The 24,940-nt window shown below is 52.2% G+C and overlaps 1 protein-coding gene across 1 annotated transcript in view; it reads left to right on the forward strand.

Annotated features, from left to right (window-relative positions):
- The window catches only part of NCOR2 (nuclear receptor corepressor 2), a 290,178-nt gene that overhangs the window by 190,470 nt on the left and 74,768 nt on the right, over window positions 1–24,940 (forward strand). Inside the window, exons 16-18 of the mRNA XM_065417750.1 lie at window positions 3,338–3,400; window positions 15,531–15,673; window positions 23,589–23,736. Of these exons, the coding sequence (XP_065273822.1) occupies window positions 3,338–3,400; window positions 15,531–15,673; window positions 23,589–23,736 (354 nt within the window). The remainder of the gene's footprint in view (window positions 1–3,337; window positions 3,401–15,530; window positions 15,674–23,588; window positions 23,737–24,940) is intronic.

A 24,940-nucleotide genomic window follows, 5' to 3' on the forward strand; every position in this document is an offset into this window, starting at 1 on the left:
TGGGAGCGATGTTTCACCAGCACCTCAGGATTACCCAGTGGAATTCATCCAGCTGGACAGGAGGCATCTCAGAGGGCCAGGCCTGTGTCTCACCAGGTGAGGTTTGCGTCACGTGGAACCTCAGCTGGAAAGCCCCGAAGGAAGGCAAAGGGAATTGTGCCATTTTCAGCAAAGCCGTGCAGATCTTCATGCAGGCCTCTCTGTATGGCCGGTGGCTATTGAGTGCGAGGCCATCCTTGGGAGTCTGGCTGGCGGAGTGTTTCACCATGTGCCCTGAGGCAGGCTCAGACTGTCCTTGAGAGCTCCACAGCCAGCAGAGACACAGTGCGCTGCACCTGCCCGGGGGCCTCGCTTGGCGTCACTCGCTCCCTGCCCTGGCCCCCGCTCCCTCCAATTTGTGGGGTGCCTGGTCTCAGAAGCAGTAGGGATGGGCGACGGCTCTGATGCAGCTTGTTGCAGTGACCGTGGTGTTGGAAAGCCAGGCTTCCCCTTCCTTGCCTTTGTGGGCACCACACATGATGGCTCGGTGAGGGGAAGGCTGGGACAACTCTCTACCTATAGCCTGTGATTCCATATTTCTTCCAGAGTAGGAGATCCTTAGCACATCCCTTACCCCTATTGCTTTCTGTCCCACGCTGTCTGCGCTTGGGACTTTACTTGCCTGTTGGACGCAGCTCTGATTCCCTGCCCCATTTCAGCCAACCTCCCCGCCGTGCAAACACGTGTGCAGTGATTTCAAAGGAGGACCCAATACAACAACCCCGGAACATCCTGAAAGTGCCATTATGTTTCCTGAGACTTGAGGGCATCTCAGGCTGGCAGGGCGGTGCCCGTGGTGTTGTCAGAAATAAGAGAGAGAAGTCAAACTGATCTCACCCTAAAACTCATGGACAGACGGCTAGCGTAACCCTTAGTTTGGAATGACGGGAGACAAGGATCCTGCATGCAGCTGAGATCCATACAAAGGTGATAGCTTCCACTGCCAGCCACATGGGGGCTTGTAAGTGTTGAAACGTGCCATATCCAGGCAATGGTAGATGGTGTCTATCTTTCCCTTCCTTCTATGACTGACAAAAAGATGGTTTCCCTTGGGAACTATCCACGGCTGTCTTCGATACACTGACTGCAGTATTTGCCTGATTCCCTATAGCAAATACTAAAGAAACATTGATCCATACCTGTCTATTGGAGAATTTCCTTACTGAAAGCAGTGTCTTTATTAGTATAAATTAGGTCTGCAAATGTGTCTGTTGATTCACCGGCTGAGTATTGTCTAAACCCTTGACTGAGCTCTCCAGTGCAGTGACTGTCTGTGTGTGTATAGTGCTAGCACGGGGGGGCCCTGGGCCCTGTTTGGGGTGCTTAGGCATTGTGCCAGTAGCGGTAGGGAATAAGCCCAGTCATTTAGGTAGCATGTTTCCTCCAGAGGTCTCCAGTGGAATCACAAGCGGGGAGAAAAGCCAGCTGACAATAGTAAAGTGACCAAAGGAAATGGGCTGATGTCACTGGCATGCCGAAGCAATCAGTTACACTTTGTGTCTCCCCAGTAGTGATTTAATGTAGGTTGGCGAAGACAGTTACTGCATGTTAAAGTCCCATTGAACATTAAAAAACAAACCCAAACCCCCATACTGTGGTTTAGCTGCAGCACGCTGCAGCTCCCAGTAGACATCTGTTACGTAACTGCTCAACCTCAATAAATATCATTAATCAAACCCAATAGGCCATTTATCTGACATTTATTTAACATACACTGACAATCTTATTAAAACTCAATTAAATGCCTAGTCAAGTGTGTTTGGGATACTTAAAGCAAATAAATCTTGAAGCCCTGAATTTGCCCATGGAGGGGGGAAAGAAAATTCCTAGGTATTGATTTCTTCTACCAGCTGAGCTAACATGTGCTGGCTGGATCTCTGTGGGGACTATATTTCTAATGGAGGAAATGACCTGCGGTGACTTCCACGAGGCGACACCTGCAATCTGGTGCAGTCAGCTGTGAAGGAGATGCATTTTTCTCACTCCCAGGCCCTGGTACTTAACAGGTTGTGGGCATCAGAGCTGTACTCTTCCCCCTCCAGAGCCCTAGAGCCTTTACAAGCTTCTCGGAGATGCTGCTTCTCCTCCCCACCACTGTCCTTTAACCTAGCCTGTCGGCCTAGTTTCCATTTTAAAAGGACATGGTCAAAACCTCTCTCCTCGGTGTTGAAATAATGCTCTGCCTGTTGGCAGCTGAAATGGAAATCTGTTTGCTTACTGGGGGTTTTCTGTCTCTGACTCACATAGTAGTTTGTTGTTGTAGGGTTTGCTCACGTGTGTCAGGCTGCCAGTGAATACATTACTCAGGCCCACATGGAGCATGGGGGTGGGGAATATAAGTGAATCGTGGGCATAACCGGCACCCATCTCTTACTGTGCTGGTTGGAGGGCACAGTTGCATCCAGGCCTCCTGAGATTCGCTGTTGCTCCAAGGCTCTTGTCGGGTGTGAAAGTGAATCCGATGTAGCCCAAGGTGCTGCATGCAGTCTCTGGAAATCTCTGATCGCCTGGGTATTGCACCATCTCTCTAAAAAATAACAGGAGTACTTGTGGCACCTTAGAGACTAACAAATTTATTAGAGCATAAGCTTTCGTGGGCTACAACCCACTTCTTCGGATGCATATAGAGTGAATATGCATCCGAAGAAGTGGGTTGTAGCCCACGAAAGCTTATGCTCTAATAAATTTGTTAGTCTCTAAGGTGCCACAAGTACTCCTGTTATTTTTGCGGATACAGACTAACACGGCTGCTACTCTGAAACATCTCTCTAAGTGCATCAGATTTGCTACCGACTGGCTCCCCCTACTGACTCTCCGCTCCCTGGGGGTTGATCAGTATCGTTGAGATGACCACGGCCCTGCAGCCGGTCTGAGTTCTCAGCTCTTGTCACCCCCGGCGACGACACCTCTCCACACAATTAGAATAAAATCAGTAACTACGTCACACCTTTTTTCTGCGGGACAAGGGCGAGTGGGACCAACATATCATTGGCAAAGCGCAGGTTCCCTAAGGGAGGCTAGCTTCGTTTTCCCAGCCCAAAGCTACCTTCCACTCAGACCTTCCATCGGTGTGACGGATACTATGCTGGCTCGGTGATATTGGGCCTGGCACGGAGGCTTGTGAAGCACTTTGGGATGCTCAGATGAAAGGCGCTATCCATGTCCAGTGTATTCTGATCGGAGTGGCTGGCATTTGGGCGCCAGTAACCCTCCTGAGATTTTCTGGCTCAGTTGCTGTGTTTCGTACGTTCAAATCCCTCTCGCCATGACCGCTTGGTTCTGTCTGTTTATTTTTCAGCTTCTTTGGAGATGAATGAAAGTTCTCGCTGGACAGAGGAAGAAATGGAAACGGCCAAAAAAGGTAATACACAATACAATTTTTTTTCTCCATCTGCCAGTCCTGTTGGTCTGGAAAGGAAGCCAGTCCATGGTGTTAGATGGTACGCGCCCAGCAGAGACAGTGTGGGTGTGTTACCACACTGAATCTTGGGGTCCTGATTCTACTCTTCTTTACACTGCTTTCACCCACTGTGTAAAACCATTGACTTCAGTGGAGTGACTCCTGATTTATGCTTGATTTAGGCGAGCAGGAACGAGGACCTGTATAGTCTGAGAAAAGTGCTTTTGTGTTTGTTTTGGTAACAAGCTACAAGGTTGGCAGCAAGTTTGGGGATTTTGTCAGTGCTTGCTCCAGGAATCATGTGCGATTGATTTGTGTCATGGAAGGACAAGGTGTTGTCGCATTGCTGGAGTGAGGTCACTGCAGGAGACGGCTGCATGGCCAGAATTCGTGTCGATGTCGAACTGGGAGAGCAGTTGGTGGTTTGCAGGTCTGGGCTAGATAGCTGGGGTTTAGCTCTGTGTCACGGAGTTGAAGACTAGAAGGGATCATCTAGTCTGACCACCTGCATATCACAGGCCAGCAAACACCACCCACTTCCACACCAAGTCCAACAACCAGAATTAAAGCAGAGTATTGTAGCCTAAGGAGACTAAACTATTGTGTGCCACAGGCAGAAAACTGGAGGGACCAAGGTGCCCAGTGCCCAAGGTCCCTGCAGTGGCAGGAAATTGTGTTAGTGAGATATGCCCAGCAGATAATCCATGATCCATGCAGAGGAAGGCAACCCTCCGCCCCTACGGTCCTTGCCAGTCTGACCTGGGGGAAAATTCCTTCCTGACCCTGAATTTGGGGTCACTTTCTGTGTGTTCGTGGTTCACACGTGTCCCCACACTGGTAAAAGGCATGTACCCTGATGCCCATGCAGGGGGATTCCCGTGTGTCAAAAGAGTAGAAGATAACCCCCCGGGCCCATAACTGCACAATTGCAATAGCCCACTAATGGCAAGTCAGAGTTTCCGATCTCTGCTGCCTCCTTTAGAGGATGCACTGTTGTTTGTAAAGCGACTGCCACTGCTACATCATCAACCAAGAGCCCCCAGGCCCCTGAATCGCAATTGCAGATGGGGATTCTCCTGCTGAATGCTGAGACAGAGCTGTCCCTTTAACCGGGGCGAGGCTGCTGGCCGGAGGAGGTTTGTTTTGCATCCTGTGGCCGAGAGAGCCCGTCGCTGAGACCGTTGTGTAAATGTGCTGAGTGTAGCAGGCTCCCCTTGCCACTTCCCCCTCGTTTGTCGGGCTCCTGTGCCAAGATTTCTGCTGTTTAATTTTTTCCGAAGTCATGTCCTGTTGATCTGCGGTTGAGTTCCCAGCCAGTGCCAAGTGCATCCTGCTCAGCTTGCTCCCGCTCTTCTGGCCTGTGAGTAGTGTAGACGTGCGGCTTCAAATGGAAACGAGCTTCATTTGGGGACAGCAAACTTAGCCAGACCTGCTGGCAGGTGTTAGCTCAGTTGGGGGGAAAGCACCTGTAGGAGGCACATGGAGCATAGTCTCTGGCTTCTCACGTGCCTGCAGTATCCTGGACTGAGTTTATTTCTAATACGAATACACCAATAGGTTTGGCGTGTTCTCATTTGAGCCATTCTGACCCTCTATAAACCCCTGGGCCAGTCTTGTGTACGGCCAAGCGTTACTCTCTCTAGGCTCGTCACTTACTCGATAGACTTCAGTCAGGCTGCCTGGCTGAGCTCCAGCTGCTGAGATTAGCAGCTGCCGGTCAGTGGATTTCTGCTGCAAGGGTCACTTTAAGCAGCCCCCTCTTTCCGATTTGACGGTAGAAGAGCCATTTAGGCCGCATGGTGGGGCTGTGCTAAAAGGAGCAGTCTTGGTAGCCACCCACCTAAGCCAGCGTGGAGGATGGAACTGTGGGGAGGGGGCATCCAGTAGCCCCAACATCTGCCCAATTTGTATAGAAAGGCAGCAGGCAGCGCTCCAGCCTACGCAGGGTTGGATCAGCCCATGGGAGTGTGGGGTTTGGTCTCCCCCGACCCTCTGGCCATTTGAATTGATGTTTCCCCCACGCACTGATCTGAGAAATAGCGAGGTTTCCATCACAGGTGTCTGCAGAGAAGCTAAATTCCCATCTTGCCAGGCCCCAGCCACCTTCACAAGGCATTTTCCTGCTGTGTGCACCCAGCGAGTTCGAATTCACTCTAACTGGCACTTCCAAAGCTTGGTCCTGGATTATTTTTTTAGCCTGCAGCCAGTTGGCATTCTGAATGTTCAAAACGAACCTCAGCAGTCAGTCCCAGTCTGATCCTTCCAGCTGATGGCTGTAAGGGTCAAACCCCGCAGCACGTATGCCAAGGACCTTGGTTTGGGGTAGTAAAGCAGGGTAGTTGAATAATCTCTCCAGGTTGCAATCTGAGTGAGCATATTCAACAGCACTTGCATAGCGATGCTGAACGGAGAGATTTTAAGTAAGGGAAGGAGGTATTATGGATATAGGGTGAGACAACTGTGGAGAATACCATATTATTAAAGTTAACTAGGGGAACGAGAACCTTGTAAGGGTAAAGTTCTTGTTTAACGACACTTTTATTTTGTAGTAAACTTTGATTCAATAGTCTGCCAAAACGTACAGCGATTGATATAATTATGGTGCCGTGTGTTCTGATATCATCGGCCTCTTCCATTGTGACTGTGATTCAAAGGTACAAGCAGGCGGTTTTGATTAGCTGTAGTTGCTCCAGGAGTTACCACACTTGCTTTTGGACTAGGTGGTGGGTAGAGAGTGGAGCTTCAGCCCCAGCTTGGACCTGATCGAGTTTTCACTGCAGGATGGTTTATCCTTGCCCGTGCTCTCATGCCCCGGACCTGGGAATGCTTGGCTAGCTGCTAGATTCAGGGGATTTATCGAAGAGCTAGTAACCATTCTAGATGCAGCTCAGGGCTTTCCCCAAAGCTTTAACATGTGGTTTTACTTTGAAAAGGAACTACGTAATGCTGGCACCTTCTTACTCACCAGCTTTTCCTCCCTGTGCATCACAGAGGCTCAGATCTGCTGACTTCAGTGACAAAAATAAGCTTTGGCCATTTTTCAGTACTGTGAACTGTGCTGGCTCTGCAAGCCTAGGGCTAAGGGGTCTGTCCTACTTTGTGCATCATCCGCTCCTGTGCAAACACATGGAAAGCAGTGGATTGACACAGGTGAGGGCATGCTCTGAGGACAGTAGGTGGCTGCACAGGTGTTGTTTGGCCTGCAGCACCTTTAGCTCAGGTGATGATGCACAAGAAGGGAAGTGACCCCCACTTGATTCTCAGATAGCCAGGCTGAGTTTTCAGGGCTGGCAGTTAGAAACACCAGCCTTTTTACTAGTAAACTAGCACACACATTGATATTAAATGAATTAAACAGGGGTCCACATGAAGCCTTCTTCTTAGCCGCCTTCTGCTTCTTAGCCGCCTTTTGCTTAGCCTGCATGTGTGTGGAAATGCACTTCATTGCGTGCGTGTGTGTGTATGTGCAAAATGTCCAGATTTCTGCTCTGTTGCCCCTTCCTAGCACTAAAACCTTGTGCTCTTGCAAGGGGCTGTCAGGTTGGATGCAGAGTAAGCGGCAGTGTAACACTGCAAAGGCACAGGGTATGTCCCCTGCTGCAGAGAGAACCCCTCACCGCCACACATGCAATCACCCACGCTTGCTCCGTTCCAGTGTAAAAACCTGCTGATTGAAATAAACCTCGGAAAGAGAAGCTGGGTGTCAGCCTATCTAGTCTTCGGCTCACTCCCCCTTCCATGAGTGCTGTGGGCTAGCCGAGAGGCAGGCGTGGGTACTAGGACATCTCCATCATTGGGGATTTTTAAGAGCAGGTTAGACAAACATCTGTCAGGGATGGTCCAGATAATACTTAGTCCTGCCATGAGTGCAGGGACTGGACTAGATGACCTCTCGAGGTCCCTTCCAGTCCTATGATTCTATGACAGGAAGGTACAGGGGTAAGAGCAGTGGAAATGAGCACATACAGCGTTAGGTGATTCTCCTGGACAGGTCGAACCCTTGTGCTGGCAGGGGAGCATCGCCAGGTATCGGGGGCAAAATCAGATACGGGGGCCAGATTCGCTCCAGGGGATCCCTTGCCTCTGCAAAGCAGCAAATTGAGCAAGAGCATAGCCTGGCCCTGCCTAGTCCCAGGGTAGCCTCATGCACTTCTGGGGCCGGGTGGCCTGGGGCAGGAAGTGGCAGACAGCTTGCACTGCTGTGGTCCCCGCTCCAGCCTAACACACGAACGGGGCTGAGGGGGCGCTAGAATTTGTTAGCTTCCTGTGTTAGCATCTGCATAGCTGACCCTTAAGAGGCGAGGGATCTCCCCTCCCCCACCATCTCTTTTGTAATGCTCCTGTAGCTTTCAGTCTCCTAATCCTTGATTAGAGGTGGGGCCCGGGCACTGATGCTCACATCCATCAGTCCAGAAGCAGGTTCAGGTGGGAGAGGTTGGTTCAGCCAGTTACGGTAACGGGCAGGCCGCAGAGTTGGGCCCTGGCTCCGTGCTTGCCTACAATCCAGGGGACGATCAGGCCCCGTTGTGGTTTGTCCCGGCATTCTCTTTGCCCGCAGTTCTGTAGCAGTCCGAGTGGGGTGGCGGTGGCCTGCGGAGCTGCTCTCTGTATCACACTGGTCTCTCTGTCACGGCGTGCGTCGTGTTTCTTCGCTAGGTAGCAGAGAAACCCCAGGGTCTGCTCAGGGAGCGTCAGCACATGAAATACAAAGGCCTGTCAGGGGAGCGGGTTGGTAATGACTGTAATTTCCCGCCTACGGTTGAGTTTTGAACAGATTTTTCCTTTAACAGTAAGGGAGCAGGAATAGCACCTCAACCAGGTGATGAAACAGCCAGATTGCGCTCTAGCGGCTGCTTCGCGCTGCCTCCGTTCTTTGGGAGGAGCCCTGGCGAGGAGGAGCCACGTTTTCCCCAAAAGACGGTAAAAGTCCCTCTTGGATTGTGGACGTCGGAGGGAAAACTGGCTCCTGCTAAAGGCTCGGAGATGGACACTGCCTTTCCCTCAGCCGGGCCTCAGGGGACGAGTGGCCCGGAGAGGGCAGTGAGGTCAGAGTTCAGTGGGAGGAAGACGTAAATCCTACCAGTGGTGGAGTGGGCCGCTCTAGAGTTCTGTGACTGAAGCGAATGGAGTAGGCCGATGTAGCCGAATCACCAGGGACTCTCGCGCACTGATGGGCTGCTACTGCCGTGTAACAAGGAGGCTAACTTGGGTCAGGGGAAGATGTGGAGGGTTAATAGAAAACACGGTGAAGCATTAACGTGGCTGATGTCCCAGAGGGCCCCCCAATAAGGGGAGACCGGGGGTTAACATGGGCCAATCTCCTGCAAGCTGTTGTCAAGAGGAGAAGAGGGAGACCACACTAAAGGGGAACTCCTTGGCCATTGCAGCCAGGGGAATCTGCAGCAAACTGTGTCAGACCCGCTTGGTTTGCGGCACTGCGCCGTGCAGTGAGATCACACAGCGGCTGCAAAAGTCACCCCATCCCCCCGGCTGTGAGCACCCCCTCTTAGCAAGGGCCGGGAGATTCTGTTGTGAGGATGGAGAGAGTTTCGTTGCAAGTCTCCCTCGCAGCAGCAGAACATCTTCCGGACGCTTCAACTGACAGACTTAGCAGGAGCCAGAAGCTCGTTGGAACAATCTGGATCCCCAGGCTGGTTTCTGAGGAAGAGTGGCGCAGACGGCGCAGGTCACCGCTAGCGAGAGCTGGCGTTTACCGTAAACACCCTTGGATGAACTGCCATGGCATACGTTTGCTGAGTGCTGCGCGGAGAAGTCCCTGCTACTCTCATTGGCCTGGAACCGGGAGTCCTGTGTTCTGTTCCAGGCTCTGCCACTGATGTGCTCTGGGACCTTGGGACTTGCTTTGTGCCTCAGTTTCCCTACCTGCAAAATGGGGCCTCAGTTTCCCTACCTGCAAAATGGGGCTAATAACGTTATATACAGTCACACCCATGATCTGCAGGTTAGTTTGGCTTGTGGTGGAGCATAGTTTTTCAGAGCACAGTGTCCAAACTTGTGTACCTTTCAGACCGCTTTTGGAGGGGATGGCTTAAACTTCAGTTCTGTACGCACTGCCTCTGTAATGCTGGCCGTGGTCGGAGAATCCCATCCCCTTCCCAGTAACACTCCATCCCCTCGGCTGCCAGGCTCACAGGGCAGGCTGCTGTGCTTGCAAACCCGGGACGGTCTCCATCAGCTGTAGGAAATGGTTAAAGGAGAATGTGAAGGGAGAAGGGATCAGAGGGGTCTTGGGAGGGGTGTCGCACTAGGTAGTGTAGCACCTTTGGGATGAGATCATTTTTTTAAGTGTAACCTTGATCTGTTAATCCAGTTGAGAGCCCGTCAAGGGACCCTTTTGTGGGCTCGCTCATGCGTCGTTCTGCGAGGCGAGACCTGGGTGGGGCGAGGGCAGCCATGCTGGAGAGCCAGGGGAGAAATAATCGAAAAAGGCTGTGACTGTGGAGAGCTTGAATGAAAGCCACGCTCCCCGCAACACTGCTTTCCTCTCAGTCTCTCACGCTCCAGAAACCGAATGCGCTTTAAAGTGTTCTCGCGGGTCTGCACACTCCTCTTCCTTCCTGTCTTCCTTTCTCAGGCGCTCCCGCCTCAGTTTCCACAGACCGGGGAGGAGACTGTCCCCACCCCCACGCCCTGGCCAATCCCATCTGCAAGGGCTCACCGCGCAGCCGGCACGCTTGGGGTGTGTCTGCCTGTCCCTGTCTCCCCTGCCCTTGGAACGGGCTGAAGTTATCCGACCACTTGTTGGTCCAGTGTTATCTCTGCGCTCTGTTTGTTTTCTCTGCCTCCTCTCCCGGGAGCCCTCTGACCTTGCCAGATGGTAGTGACCTTCGGTTGAAAACCAAGGCAGAGGGGAGACGTGTGGGGAAGGTCCAGCCCGGTTCAGTAGAAGTCGAATCGGGCTCGCACCTCCTCAAAGAAAAGCCCCTTTGATTCATTTCAGAGCAGAGGAAACTATTAAGCAAAGCTTTGTTTTCTTGGCTCACTCCCCCTGCTGTTGACATTCAGATGAGAGAGAGAGAGAGCGCGAGACAGAAAGTGAGAGAGAGAAAGGAAGTGGGTGCCAAGTTGGCCGCACCCCTTGTCAGCTTGGGTCAGTGCCACGCTCGTTATTAATGCTCTGTCTAGAGGTCACATTCAGACAAACCGAGCCTCTGGGTCAGCCAGAGGAAAAGATTAGAGCTCGTTTGCTGCTCCACCGCACACCCACGGCACCGATCTCCTCCCGGCCCACAGCCGGCAGGAGGGAAGCTGCAGCGCGCTCGACTGCTTTGCCTTTTTTTTTTTTTTTTTTTTTTTTTGGCAGCATTGGGCATCTCTTGAAACTGCACAGACTCTCCTCCCCGTACCCCTGGGCTGCTGAGTGAGGAGGTGAGACGGGGGAGAGTGCGGGGGGGGGGCAAAGCAACTTCAGTCCACCTTAACAAACGCCGCTCCAGACCGTTGGAAAGCTCCGAGGAGCTGAGCCCGAGGAGTGCCCAGGGTGCCTCTCGCCAGCCCCAGTGGGGCAGAGAGCACTGAGGACGGAGCATGTGTTCAAGGCAACTTCTTGCGTCAGGGTCAGGCGCCTCCTGCTTTTAAGACCTGGTTTTAAGTTACCGCGCAGTAGCTTCCCTTGCTGCCCAGGGCTCCTAAGTGCCGGAGCCCCCAGGATTTAAAGAACCAGCTTTTTTTTTTCTCCTTCCTTCCCTTTCTTTGGCTGCTGCGAGGGAGTGAAAACAAAATGAGCGGGGAGGATGTGAGTCAAGAACTCCCGGCGCTTGGTAACAAACGGCTGTGCCGCGCAGGGCTTTGAAGAAGTGCTCTCCCTGTTTATTCTGCTCTGCCTGCCGCATGCTCGGAGCAGATTTTCTGGCAGGTGAAGCTAGACTCGGAGAATGTAAGTACAGCCATAGGGCAGTAACGAAATGCTGAGCTTCTGGGGTGAACGTTAAGGATGGGGCGAGCGAGCGTGTGCGCGTGTGCACACTTGTGCACACACCTATCATCTCCTCCTCGCCAGTCAACACAGGGCTGATTAAGATCCGGTCGGCTGGTTAGTCAGAGTTTCAGTTTTGGTGCGAAATGAGTGTGTGCGTTTTGTGAGAGACAGATCTGCGTGTGGCAGGCTTGTGTGATAGAGGGGGAGGGGGCAGTGAAGAGTCCGTGGGGGGAGGGAGGGAACACTGACGTTGCTCAGCAGAGCACTGGTGGTGCCTGGCGAGTGGCCTGTTCACCAGCCAGATCCAGGGCAGCTGCTGGCTGCTGCCGCCCTGAGAGTACAGATAATTATAGTTTTGGGAAGCAGGTGTTGCTGTTTTGTTCTCTTGCCTGCGAAGATAAGGGCGTCTGTACGCACCGGTTTGATCCTGCAGGGGGAAGGTCGGTCTCTGCTTTGGAAACATGCAGCCACCTCCTCCTGAGATAGACACAGACACCTGCGCGGCTCCCCTCCTGCCGGCTAGATGCTTGCCTCCAGGCCCGCGCCATTTGCCTGTGTGAAGCCCGGGCACACCGCACGCTGTCCCCAGCAGGCGAGGGGAAGGGCGCCGAGCTTCCGAAGGAGCTGGGCCTCGTGGGGCCACTGGAGCGGGTGACTTTAAATTGAACAGGCTTCAGCACAGCCTTGTGATTGGGAAGCGGCCCTGCAACACCGCTGGGCGCAGCGCACCTGACGAGTGAAAGGGCAGCCGAGAGACTTCTTACGTGCAGCAAGACACGGTCAAGCTGCACTTGGAAATAGAGTGGGCACAGACGGACCTTGGGGTGAGACCCTCCCTGGCACAGTAACAGCCATTGCAATTAGCACACCCTGCTGCCCCGTACCGTGCAGCACAGTCGTCTCGGAGGACAACACAATCGTACAGAGAGTGTGCCTGTTGTGGAGGCAGGAACCATTGTTACTATTCAAGGCCCTTGCCCGAGATGTAGCTTACAATTCCGGCCCGGTCTGTTACCCTGGGTATTAAGCCCTCCGAGTAGCAAAGATTGAATGGATTGATTCATTTGTTCGTTCTGGAAGCGATGATGAATCACAGTGCATGGGGCCGGCCTGCTTTCCCCGGCCGTGTTTAGCCATCCCTGGGGGGGGAAGGATCTCGCTGGCTAGTGTCTCTCAAGGTTGGTGGCAAGATGGATTTGAGAAGTCCCCGTCGAAAGCAGCAGCCGAAAGCCGAGGTCGTGGCTTTAAATGGATCAACGTTGGGAATTGTAGAGCTAAAGCTCAAACCCGACTCTTCTGTTGCCCGCGCTCTGCTGTGCCTGGCAGGTCTGTTACATGCAGCGTAGTCGAGGGTGCAGGATATGGGAACTTTCACTCGTCATTCCTGGCTGGCCTTGGGTTCACCCGGAGCCGGATGGGTGTTTATCCGAGGGCCGTTTGGCCCGGGTACTGGTTGGCATCTCTTTGGGGCAAATCCCACACCCCTCTCTCCTAGCCGGTGTAGGGCCCTTGTCTGCCATGGAGCTGGTGTGCTTCTGCTGCCTGGCATTTGGGGATCATTACACCCCCAGTGCTCCCTGTGCCCCAGCCCTCTGGGGGTATTTAAAGCTGGGACTGTTGGCTCTGCAGCTACACAGCTCACGCGCCTGCCCGGACCCGGGGTGCCAATTCCTGCTCTCCCAGCCCTTGCTCTGATCCCAGGGGGGCACTGCTGCTTGAGCTGTGTGCGCTGGCGCTAGAGTTTATCCCTTCGGATGTTTTATTTGTCAACCTTGGGATTCACAGAACCAATGCAGCCTTTTTAGAGTAGGCCCTACGCATAAACAAAGCCGTTGTTAGTTGGTTCCTTTGTTCGTTGCTAGAGCACTTTTAAAGGGAATTATTGCGCGGGTCCTAAGGACAAGCCAGGGGCTTCCCTGTACCATGAACGCGGACTCTGCCTTTGATCTCGTCAGGGCTCTCAGGCTAAGCAGGCTAAGGCCTGACCTGTACGGGGATGGGGGACCTTCAGGGAAGACCCTCCGGTGCTGCAGGAGGGTCTGTGTCGGTGGCACTCTTTGCACCAAGAGAACCCCAGCATGGTGGCAGAGGCTCTGTGCCGAAGGGGCCAGGCACAATGGACAAGACCGCTTTTGCCCGTTCATTTTGGGTGCTTCGCGTGTCCTTAAAATGGTGCTTTTCATGGGGCTTGCGATAGCCCCTCTTCGCCAAGCGGGTTAGAAAGAACGTGGCAAGCGGCAGGCAAAAGGCAAAGGAACATGGACCGACGCAAGGGCCGGCCGGTCACAGTCCCACCTGAGTGGGAGCCTGCTGGACCTGTGCAACATGTCTCATCCCCAGGGCTTGCGGGCAACCGGATGGCAGCTCCCTAGCAGGCCAGCCCCAGCCCAGCCTGGCAGTGGGGGAGGCGCCAGGGCCTTATGGACCTCTCAGTGGGTCAGAGGGAGGAGCGGGGTTAAGCTGGCTTATTTACATGCAGGCAGGGGAAACCTTAAAGGGGCCACACGCCCCGATACAGAGCTGTCAGCTAGATGCAGCTTTGAGGCCGTCGGGCAAACGAAGTCCCCAGACAGGCAATCCAGCATGTGGGAAGGACACAGACTTGTAAGAGGGTAGCATCCTGGTTCAGCCGCACTGGCCTGCCTGCTGCCCTGGCAACCTGCACAGTCCCAGGGGGCAATACAGTGGCCACCAGGGGCTGTGATGGTCTGCTCGGGCTGCAGGGCACTCATTAAGTGAATGGCCCCTGGCACCCCCACCTCAAGCTGGGGTGGATTCTCTCGCTTCCCACACCTTTATACACTGTGAGCGCAGCTGGCCTTTGCATTCCAAGGGGAGGCTGGTAATTTCCCTATGTTTGGCCTCCTCCCAGTGCCAGACGTGTAACTAAATCTTTGGCAGTGCCCCAGGTTTCTAGATCTTTCACTACCCAGGTTTCTCCCTCCTTGGTTCCACTGGCTTCTAGTGGCAGCGTTAGCATGTCTCTCTCCACAGTGCCTGTGGCAGGCATGTTTCTGTGTGTGAACATTCCTCTGTATTGTACTGACTGGACTCGTGTCTATTGCATATAGCGTGTGTATGAAGCAGAGCCATGCGGTAGCATTGCATAGAGGAAGGGTGGTCCAGTGGTTAGGGCAATAGCTGGGGAATCAGGAGACCTGGGTTCAGTTCCCTGCTCCACCAGGAACTCCTTGTGTGACTTTAGGTATGTCACTTGGTCACTCCATGCCTCAGTTTCCCCTTCTGTAAATTGGGGGTAATAGCACTACCTGGTCTCACAGGAGTGTGGGGAGGATAAATACATTAATAATGGGGAGGGGTTTAGATACGATGATAATGGGGGCCATGGAAATACCTTGGCTGATGATTAGCTCCTTCCTACCTCTATGCCCCCCCTAGTCCCAACTACTATCCTCCATTCGTGCATCCTGGTGCTGCTCCATCTGCCTGCAGTTGTCAGACCCTGGCTTGATGCCTGACCTGAAAAGCTTCTGCATGTGAGCCCATGATTAGCACTGATTTCCCCCCCCCCCGCCCCCCCAACGCTCCTCCTTCCAGCAGTGGAGTTGCCTGGGTGAATACATCGCTGCACTTATGTCTTGGCTCCTTTGTTTGGGCCCCTCCTGGCCGTCTCTGCGTGTGCATCCAGCCCATCCGAGCCTGTGGGCTCCAGCTCTCAGAGAGTGGAGGGTGCAAAGAGCCTTTCTCCATCCCCGTTAGCCCCCCGAGTAGGGACCAGGCATAACTGCAGCCATCAGGGAGGAGGGTACATGCTTTCATCTTCTGAAGGGGTAGAGCAACTGGCTTCTTGTCACTCCCTTGTGGGGTGCTGTGACTGTGCTGCCCCCAACATGCCATAATGGTGCGATCTGGCCTCAGACCCACAGAGCTGTCAGCGTTGTTGGTAGATGCAGCTACAGGCGCTTTATTCCCCGAGACTGCTGGGTCTAATGCTTTTCAGCTGGAAAGAAAAACAGGAGCCTCTCGCTCATCCTCTTGGCCACGGAAGTCTCACGGACGGGTGCTGGTGACCATATCGTCCCAGCAGAGTTTGGTTTGTCCCTGGGGAGTGACCCAGCCTTTGTGCACCGTGCCACCCTTGTGAGCGTTTCTCTCGTTTCGCCACCTCTGATTTTATTTTCCTGGTTGCAGGTCTCCTTGAACATGGGCGGAACTGGTCGGCCATTGCCAGGATGGTGGGCTCCAAGACTGTGTCGCAGTGCAAAAACTTCTATTTCAACTACAAGAAAAGACAGAACCTGGACGAGATCCTACAGCAGCACAAACTAAAAATGGTAAGCAGCCCGCCGCAGCCCGCTCCAAGCACCACAGATATTTCCCGGCAAACAGTGAAACAGCTTCTGACGTTCCCAAGTCCAAAGGGAAGTTTTTCTTCCCTGAGAATTTACTGGGTGAAAATCACAGAGCCCAGGCTTCAGCTGACGGCTTATAATGAGAAAGGGGGCATTTGTCCTTCGGCCCTTGGTATTTTCTGGCTAGGTCGGGGGCTCCTGTGGAACACAATGACCAGGTCTCGGATGCACACGTGCTACTCAGTGAGAAAAAAGGAGATAGAAAGGAGGGAATAGCCATTGTGTATTATGATGCGTAGCCAGATTGTGATCCCAGTTACAGCTGTGTGAATTCATTGACGCCAGTGGAGTTGTACCAGTTTACCCCAGTGTCACGAAGATCAGAAGTGGACCCAGTAATGCTGTTCATTTCCAGTGCAGTCTTCCACTACCTCATGTCCCATGGTAGCTCAAGCACCGAGTATAAAGAAATGAATGGCAAACTGACCACAAACAAACAACAAAAACCAAACCCCACAAGGTTGTCATCCCGTTTTAACGCTATTAGAAGGAAGGAGGTTGATTCCCAGAACAATCATTGGGATATCCAGGGACAAGCATAGTCCAGTGGCCTAATGACAGGAGTTCGAATCCTGACAGACATTTTGATTCCTTCCATGGCCTGGGGCAAATCACTTAACCTTTCTGTGCATCAGTTTCCCTGTGGTAGAAAGGGGATGATAATACTTTCTTCCCTCGCAAAGTCCAGGGAATGAATTAATTGGCGCTTGCCAAGCACTCTGAAGATGCAACACGCCACTACAGATCTGCTAAGTATTATAATTATAATTTCATTTGCAGAGGACCCTGGGGTTCCGAGCTTCCTGGCTAATAGAATTCACATGGCGTAACCCCCCAAGGAGTGCTTTGGAAAGGAAAGGGACAATGTTCAATACAGGAATCTCTCCAGCAAGCTATTACAGTGCGAATAAAAAGACAAGAAAACACTCAGTGACTCAGGCAGGAATTGAATATCCTAGTCACTCTGTAGGAACAAGAAGTAGAGCGGGCAGTGGTGATTCTTTTGATCATTTCTCCAAGCTGAGAGATACTGCTGTGTTCCTATGTTTCACTGAATTGTGTTAGAAACAAAACCAACAAACGGTACAAAGAAAACAACAAAAACACCTACCTAAAGAATGGGATGAAACACTCACACAGACACACAACCTCTCCGAATAGAGCTTTATATTATAAAGATCTAGTGTTCGTTCCTTGGGAGAATCGGAAGTAAGATCGCTGAACTCAGTAATAGAATCGGAGCTGAGTATATTAATTTACTCTGCTTCCTAATATTTCAGAAATTGCATGGGTGTTTTTCTGCAGAACCAGTTTTTCCCTCATCCTTTTCTCCCCCATTCATATTGTTCACTAGCGCGTGCAGTTTAGATCATCATCATCATCATCTAGTCTTTTAAGCGCTGGGGGCTGTGGAATTTAGGTTTTGTATAAGAACAATGAAAGCTCAGCTGTTATTTATTGGGTTCTATTGTTTTAGGCAACAGCAGATGCCATAAAACTGAATAAAATAAAAGAACAACTGAGAATGAATTTCCACAGACTTTCCTTCCTAACTCCTAAATATATTCACAAATAAACCAAACCTCCTGATCGTTTCCTGTATAGAATCTGGGCATGCAAAATAGTCCGCTTTGACCGCCCTCTCAGTGGAAGCAGTCAGAGGTCAGGCCAATATGTCATCAGGTAATTTTGCAGTGAAGTCTCTAGCTTATTCCATGACCTGGATGTCAGCAGCTATTACTGATCTCCCTGCAGATAACGTACAAGGGAACGGATAGGCTCTGCATTCCCAGTTTTGCTAGAATGTTTATTTAATTTAAGGAGTTTAAACTCAGTGAGTAACGCTTGTTAATTTCTCAAATGTAACTTGTTTATGGTTTGTAGCCCTGTTGCTAGGATGGGTAGAATAAGGGTTTTGTTACAAACTCAGATCTCAGCCCAGCTTTGCTGAGGTCTCTAAAAACCTTCAAGTGAACCAGAGCTCAGTTTTGGGCAAACCTGAGTCGGTGTATGGTTTAGCCTGTGCCAGTGCGTGGTTTTGAATTACAGCCAGATGAAATGCACTCTTCCGGATGGTTTCATCCCAATGAAACTCGGTAGCTCCAAGTGATCTTCAGGTTAAGTCTGAGGGTTCATTCAAATGTAGAACCTAAAGCACGGCCCAAGGAACATGAGCCCTGTGCAAACCAGGACCACAGCAATGGTTTGCACAGAGCCCTGTGTCCCCAGTTTGCTGTGGCTAGCACAGCTGTAGTCTGCACTCGTGCACAATGGGTGCGTTGGCCTGCGGCTGGTGATTTTCAGGTACTGCTCTCGGATCGGTGGGCATGCATGCCGGACTTTCAGTCACACCCCGGATTTGCCGGTGCCCGTGGGTTACGAGGGCGCAGCTTGGAGTCTTGCCTCTATAAAGGGAGCCTCAGAGCCCGGCTGATAGACTTATGCTAGTGGGGCTCCCATTAGCATGCAAAAAATAACTGTGTAGCCACTGTGGCTTGGGCTGTCAAGCCCCCTTTCCCTCCACACACTTGAGAGCCCGAGCCACAATGCTAGTGCAAGCCCCGGGCTGGGAGGCTGGCTCCCGGACGCAGTGTAGACATACCCAAAAAGGGAATCTGCCAGCCTGTTCTGCGCCCCAGGGCACCTCCCCACGGCCCAGTAAAGCCATTCGAGCTGCAGTCAGAAAGCAGGACCATGGCAGCTCCATCCTGTTTTTCTGGGGCATGGATGGCCCATGGGCTTCCACAGCTTCTCCACTCATGCCGGGCTTGGGGTTTGAACTTTAAGGGCTGTCCTTTTGTTACAGAAAAGAAACCTCACCTGGAGAGCTGTTGAGAGACGGACTTTGTATACTGGGAGCTCAGGGAAGCGCTGTGTAGCCCTGTCTGCCTTTCAGCAGAGCTGTGAAGACTCCCAGACATCCCTCTTTCACTGGCTTGTGACTGGAGGAGAACCCTCCTGGCAGTATTGGATTAAGACAGGACCAGATAAGTGGGGGGAGGGGGACCTCATATTTAACAGCCCCACCCCTGAAAATACACACCTGCAGCTGTATGTTGACAGCCACCCCATTGGGCGGGGTCCCAGCCCAAGAAACACATCAGAGGGGTCGGTGCCTCTGATTAGGGTTGAGTCACGCCACCTTTAAGCCTCATTCTAAGTCTCTGCCTCTGGGCGTTTTGGCTCAGTTCTGTTGCGAGCACCTGAGAGCTGTTCTTGGCTTCAGCCTCGGTTAGTCCTGACCTTCTGCGCGCTGATCTCTTGTTTCATCAACCACAGCAGTCAAGGGGAAAATGGGGCATTGTGATACGGAATGTTCTTTCAAGTTGCTCTTTCCCTGAGCCGTCGGAGCTCAGAATCTCTCTCCCCGAGTGGGTGTCTGCCGCTTGTGCTGGACTTGCCTGAGGCCAGGGAACGATATGGCTCATATTAACCTATCAAACTGAAGGGTCCCTACAAGTCCTTGCAAGATGTCCACTGGGCACCCAGCCATGCGCTTTCCGCGATCAATTAAGACGGAGCCTGCTCCCTGTTAGATGCTGCCTCAGAATCCGGACAGCTCCTAGACGGGCAGGATCCTGGTGCTGATCCCAGCGGGAGAGAGCTGCCCTACTCAACCTTCTGCTTTCCCTTTGGAAGGGGGGAATGAGCTCTTTTTGCTGCCCTGGAGGCACTGTAGGCCGGGGACCCCGTTCACTCGCTCATCCCGTGGGCTGAGGGAAAGAGACACATCCAGTCACCTTTTCCTATTGAAAGGCGGGCTGTCCCCTTCCGTGTGTGTCTGGGCTGTGACTCCCAGCTGTGGAACAGAGGCCACGATTCCTCTCTGCAGGTGGGGCCCTGTGGGGACCGCTCCCCCTGCTAACATGGAACCTGACCCAAAGGCCATTGAAGTTGGAGCAGGACTAGGACTGACGCTGGGTTATCGTATTGGGCGGAGGTTGGCGTTCGCTGCTAGAGCGCACCGTCCTGTGACCCAGCCCGCTGGCCAGATTTAGTCCACCCTTCTGGGGTAATGGAACGTCCAACATAAAATGGTCCAAGGTCCTCACAAAACGGGCCCCACCCCTGGGCCCTGTGGTCCTCACACCCTTCTCTCGGGGCTTTCTACTGTCTCTGTCCCCTTCTCGGGGGCCAGGACTCCCAGGGTTTTCACCTCGATCCCTTAACAGAAATCCCAAACCAAAAGTATACAAACTCAAACCAGATTCTACCCGTGGCCTCTCTTCCCTCTCTGCAGCGGTGTTCCTCCACTGAGCACCTCCCCAGGCTCCCTCCCTGGTCCTCCAAACCTGCCCTTTGATCAGGGCTCACCACTCCACTTCTTGTCTCTCTCCTGTCCTCGTGCCAGACTTCCCCACTCAGGATCCCTGGGCTTCCTCCTTTCTCATTCCAGAGCCTGACTGCAGAATCTGTCCCTTCTGCACTAAACTTCCTGCTTACCACCCAGCCCCTTCCCAGCTGGGCATGGTCTCTAATTAAACCTGGCTCTCTCCCTCTACCCCAGGTGCCAACAGGTAACACAACTGGCCTCTCAGGTCCCCATTCACCCTTTCTGGGCCTGTGTGGGGTACACACTCCATCGCGGTTGGCCTTAGCCCCACTTCTGATCCTAGTGCTGGAATACGCATGACCCTGCCATGCTAATTCGGGAGTGCCGACATCATGCTTTTAGGGAAGGCTGAGACAGCTGCTGATGGGGCATAAATATGATGACTGTTCTGTATCAGGAGCAGGGCTTTTTAACGCCGCTTTGGCTGCTCGCTCAGTGTCAGGTGGTGATCCCGTTGTCCGGGCTGTGGGGCAGATGGCCCAGAATGATGTCACACTAGCAGGTTGTGTCCTGGCTACTCCGGGTTGTTCCGGGGGTGGTGGGGGAGGGAGAGAGAGTGGGGAAGGCTCCAGTAACACCAGACAGCTTGGAGAGGAGGTTGAGAAGAACTGCTGATTCTCACCAGACTTGGACCCAACCGAATAGAGCTGGCTGGAAACCAGCCACTGCAGCCCCCTCAGGTGCCTGGGTTGGCCATTCTCCCCATAGGAAGTGGAATGACACACTAGGCACTGCGGAGTGCTAGGAAATAACCTCCCGTGGGAGAAGTTCAGGGTTTGGTTTATTTCCCTTTTGACATAGATGCGCGTAAGCCAAAGACTGCCGCGCAGTCCTGCTCGAGCTATCCCCTACGTTCCAAGGGAAAAAGCCCTCTCGGATGAATCTAACAAGTCACTTTTAATAGGACACACTGTTCGTTGAGCACCAAGGAATAGGATGGATATGAAAACCACTGAAGTACTGATAACAGGTCTCCAACTGAGCCCAAGGGACCAGAGCTACTCAGTTACATACCAAAGAAAGGATGGAACGCCACGTAAAAGCATTTAATTCCTGCAGCAGATATGAGCTTCACCTTACCGTCCTCTCATTTATTTATTCTTTGTATCTAGCACCCTTGGATTTGGAGACCTACTATGCTGGGCACCGTCCAAACACATCGGTCTATGGACAACCAAATTTTGCCTTTAATGCTAAATTTGACCTAAGCTTCTCTTCTCCCCACTTTCGCTGCCATGTGAACTGACCTAATGTCAGATGATACGTTTGTAGTGGCTAGGATCGCCATCAGGGATTAGGAACCCATGGTGTTAAGATAGGCCACCCCTACCCCTAAAGAGCTTTCAGTCGAAGTATATGATGACAGCAGATGGGCTGCGTTTGATGGAGTTACAAGGCGATGGACTTAGAGCAGGGATGAATTTGGCTGGATGTGCCTTGACCAGAACCGAAACCTTAAAGCAGAACATTTGTGCATGCGGCTTGAGCCTGTCACTAGGTATGTCCCCCCACCAGCTCTCCTTTCTGGATTCAAATTGCTTCCATTAAATATCTCACCCTTGTTACTTCACTACGCAGTGGGTCTCTCGCAGCCCCAGAGGCCTGCCTGCCGGAGCGTTCATCTCTGCATAGGCCAAATCCCGCTGCTTGTCATTTAGTACAAACGTAAAAGCCAAGTCTGGTGTTGATGCAGGGGCTTGTTCCCAGCTAATTTCCCAGCATAAGATCCCACTCGTCAGCTCGGCTGAGTCACAGACACATGAGTAAGCGAGGCAGTAAGGTGAAGAAGGCTTTGCCATAGTAACGCAAGAGCTTTGTCATCACATTAGCATTATCTGAAGCCCTAACTACAAGCTGCTTCTTCAGACAATAACATACAATTATTGAATTGTTCCCTTGGCACAAGTTGAAGCTCTGACAAAGTTCTTCCCGGGGGAGCGGAGATTGTGGAAAGAATGGGGTTACCGCAGAAGTGGGTGGGTCGGGTCAGGGGGCTCTTTGGTTCCATGTGTAATGCCTCGGCTATCACGTAACTTCCACCCTCTCCTGCCCAGTTCGATACAAAACAGTTCAAACGGCAGTGTTGCCAAGCAAAAGCAGTTTGTGGGGTGTTTATCCAGCGGTTTTTGAGTTTATAGCGAAAGAGGGAAGGTATCAGACCCCCCCCCAACCTCAAGATCCAAAGGTAGAGTTTGCATTGCTGCTGCAGCCTTCATTTTCCATCCATTTAAATAAACGCTCTAAGTACGTCATTTGAGTGGGGTGAGCGGAGGGAGCAGCAGGTGACGGGCATGTTCCTACTGGTTATATTTATTTCCGTAATGACACCAGGAAACATTAGCAGAGACGAGACTCTTGATTCAGGCCAAACAGTTTATTGGAGGTAGCAGTGTGTGTGTGTGTGATACGTGTTTAAAGAGGAGACGAGAGGGTATTGCTTTGTGGTTCGAGGAGGAAGAGAGGGCGAGGAATCTCAACTCCCAGATTCTGTTTACTGCTCTGCTGCTCGCTCAGGGCACAATTTTTCAAAAGTATCTACTAAATTTGGGTGTCCAGCTCAACTCACCTGGCACCTGATTTTTTCCAGCGTGCTGAGCACTCAGAGTGGCCACTAACTTCGTTTCAAGACATGGGTGCCCAAGCGTGTCTGAAAATCAGGTCCCTTTAAGGTGTCTCAAGTTGGGCATCCAAAAAATGGAGACACCCACGATGCTGACTAAAGTTTTGTCATCTGTAAATTGGCTTAATAATACAGTGATAGATATTACAGGCCCAGTTTATTTTTAAACATGGCCTCAATTTGAATTAATTGGGTGCCTAACTTCTTGATTGTAATTAGGTGTCTTAAGCTCAAAATTGTACTGTGAAAACGGAGACCGGTTTTATCTTATCACGTGATTGTTTGCAATGCTTTCCTGCTCTTACACTGCGGTATTGTGCAAAGACGAATGTTTTCTTGTGAGCCTCTCCCTCTCCAGCAGCCTCCTAAGGGTGGCGTGCCACTCAATTAGTAAAAGTTTCTCTGGGAACCTTGGAGGGCTGGTACTCTGCACGTGTATGCCAACTGTAGAGCAGATGCGTCCACCCTAACTCTCACTGAGTAGGGCATTACTCCGTAAGTAGTCCCAATGAGTGAGGCACCACTCAAAGTAAGGATGGCAGAATCTAAGAAATACATATCAATGTGATTTTCCCCTCTTTCTCACTCCCTCCTCCCCCCCCCCCCCCTCACTCTCAGGATTTATTTCAGAGACAACCCTTGCCTGGGGATTAAAGTTGCTCTTTCTGTCATTTTATGAAGTCTGCCCTTCTGCAGTGCGGTCACTAATAAGGTCCAGCAGTGATAAGGGGGTAAAGAGAATCCAAGAATACGCAGTGTTTTATGTAGCCTGTTTCCTCCTTCCCATTGAGGAATACAGGGAAAGCACTGGCCCTGCAGGCCGAACTCTGCCTTTGGTTACTGTCGAGGGGTTAGTCTTTGACCCTTGACTGCTTCTCCCGCAGGAGAAAGAAAGGAACGCAAGGCGGAAGAAGAAGAAAGCCCCTGCCGTTCAGAATGAAGAAGCTGCCTTCCCTCCCACGGCAGAGGACGAGGAGATGGAGGTATCTGGGACAAGCGGCAACGAAGAGGAGATGGCCGAGGAGGCGGAAGGTGAGGCATTTGAGGGGCGACGGCCATGGGGGGAATTGGCTTAGGTTTGTTTGCTTCATCCCTCGGCTGCGGCCGAGCAGCCCTTTCTTGCCAAGGCAGGTGGCAGGAGAGGCGTTTTTGCCCTGCAAATGTCAGTGCTTCCATGGGTCTCCCTGGTAAGAGTATCTCCTGGGCGGGAGGAGCGGAGTGGCTCTGGCACCCTGAGGATATGCGAGGACGACGCTTTCACACCGCACCGAAGACACGGAAGCGCTGACATTTCTGGCTCCTCCAGATTTCACGGTCGCAGGGACTGTCCTCGGTCAGAGCCCCGGTCTGATTCCTGGCTGCTGAAGGTTTATTTGTGTGAGGCCATGAAGCGCCATACCCTGGTCAGCTGATAGCCAGGATGCCCTCAGGCTGCAGTGGGGGTTATTTTGTTAGGCGTTCGATTGGCAGCTCCAGTCCTCTGTCACCAGGAGTGGGAGAGCACGCACAGCGCCAGCCTTTCCCCACTGCCTAGCTCCGGAGGGGTTACCCGCAGACAAGAGGTTTATTGCCGCAGCCCATTCATCCTTTGGCCTCTCTCTTAGGCGGCCCTCCGGGAACCCAGTTGGTGCCGTTTTGGGGGATAGAATTTTTGTTAGTTTCACTTTCAGTCACTACTGCTCCTGGCCCAAATTATCATTCCCACCCTAGTAGGACAAAACCCTGTCTCCTCCGACTGATCCTTTACCACTGGGCATCTCTGGGCTGGTCATGGGTGTCATCTTGCACATCCTTAGGTTTTCCATCCCCTAGCGAAGAGTCCGCACTGTGATTGGCCTCCAGTCCCCACATCGCTAGGCCTTGTGCACCTCTAGACTTTTGTAAATCAGATTGGGTTTCCTTTTAAATAAAGGTCTGTTCACGCTGCGTGACCCCCAGCAAGGCATGAGGGTTGGAAAGCAGGTGCCGTGCGGGTCGAGGGGGGCATAGGGGCAGTCGTAAGGCAAAGTAAGCGTCACTATCCTGTCCGCTGCCCCAGGCTGTGAGTCACCAAAGCTCTTGAGCATGAGGCATAACTTAAGAACATGCTTAAGTGCTTTGCTGAATCAGGAGGGGTCTTACTCACATGCTTTAAGTGAAGCCCAAGCTGAAGTGCTTTGCTGACTCCGATCCCCCACGAATGAAGCAGCAGGAGGGCTGGTAGAGCCAAGATTGCCCCGTTCTCTTTAGCGCATCG

Source organism: Emys orbicularis, chromosome 16 (genome assembly GCF_028017835.1).
Source record: "Emys orbicularis isolate rEmyOrb1 chromosome 16, rEmyOrb1.hap1, whole genome shotgun sequence".
In the NCBI taxonomy this organism is placed as follows: Eukaryota; Metazoa; Chordata; order Testudines; family Emydidae; genus Emys; species Emys orbicularis.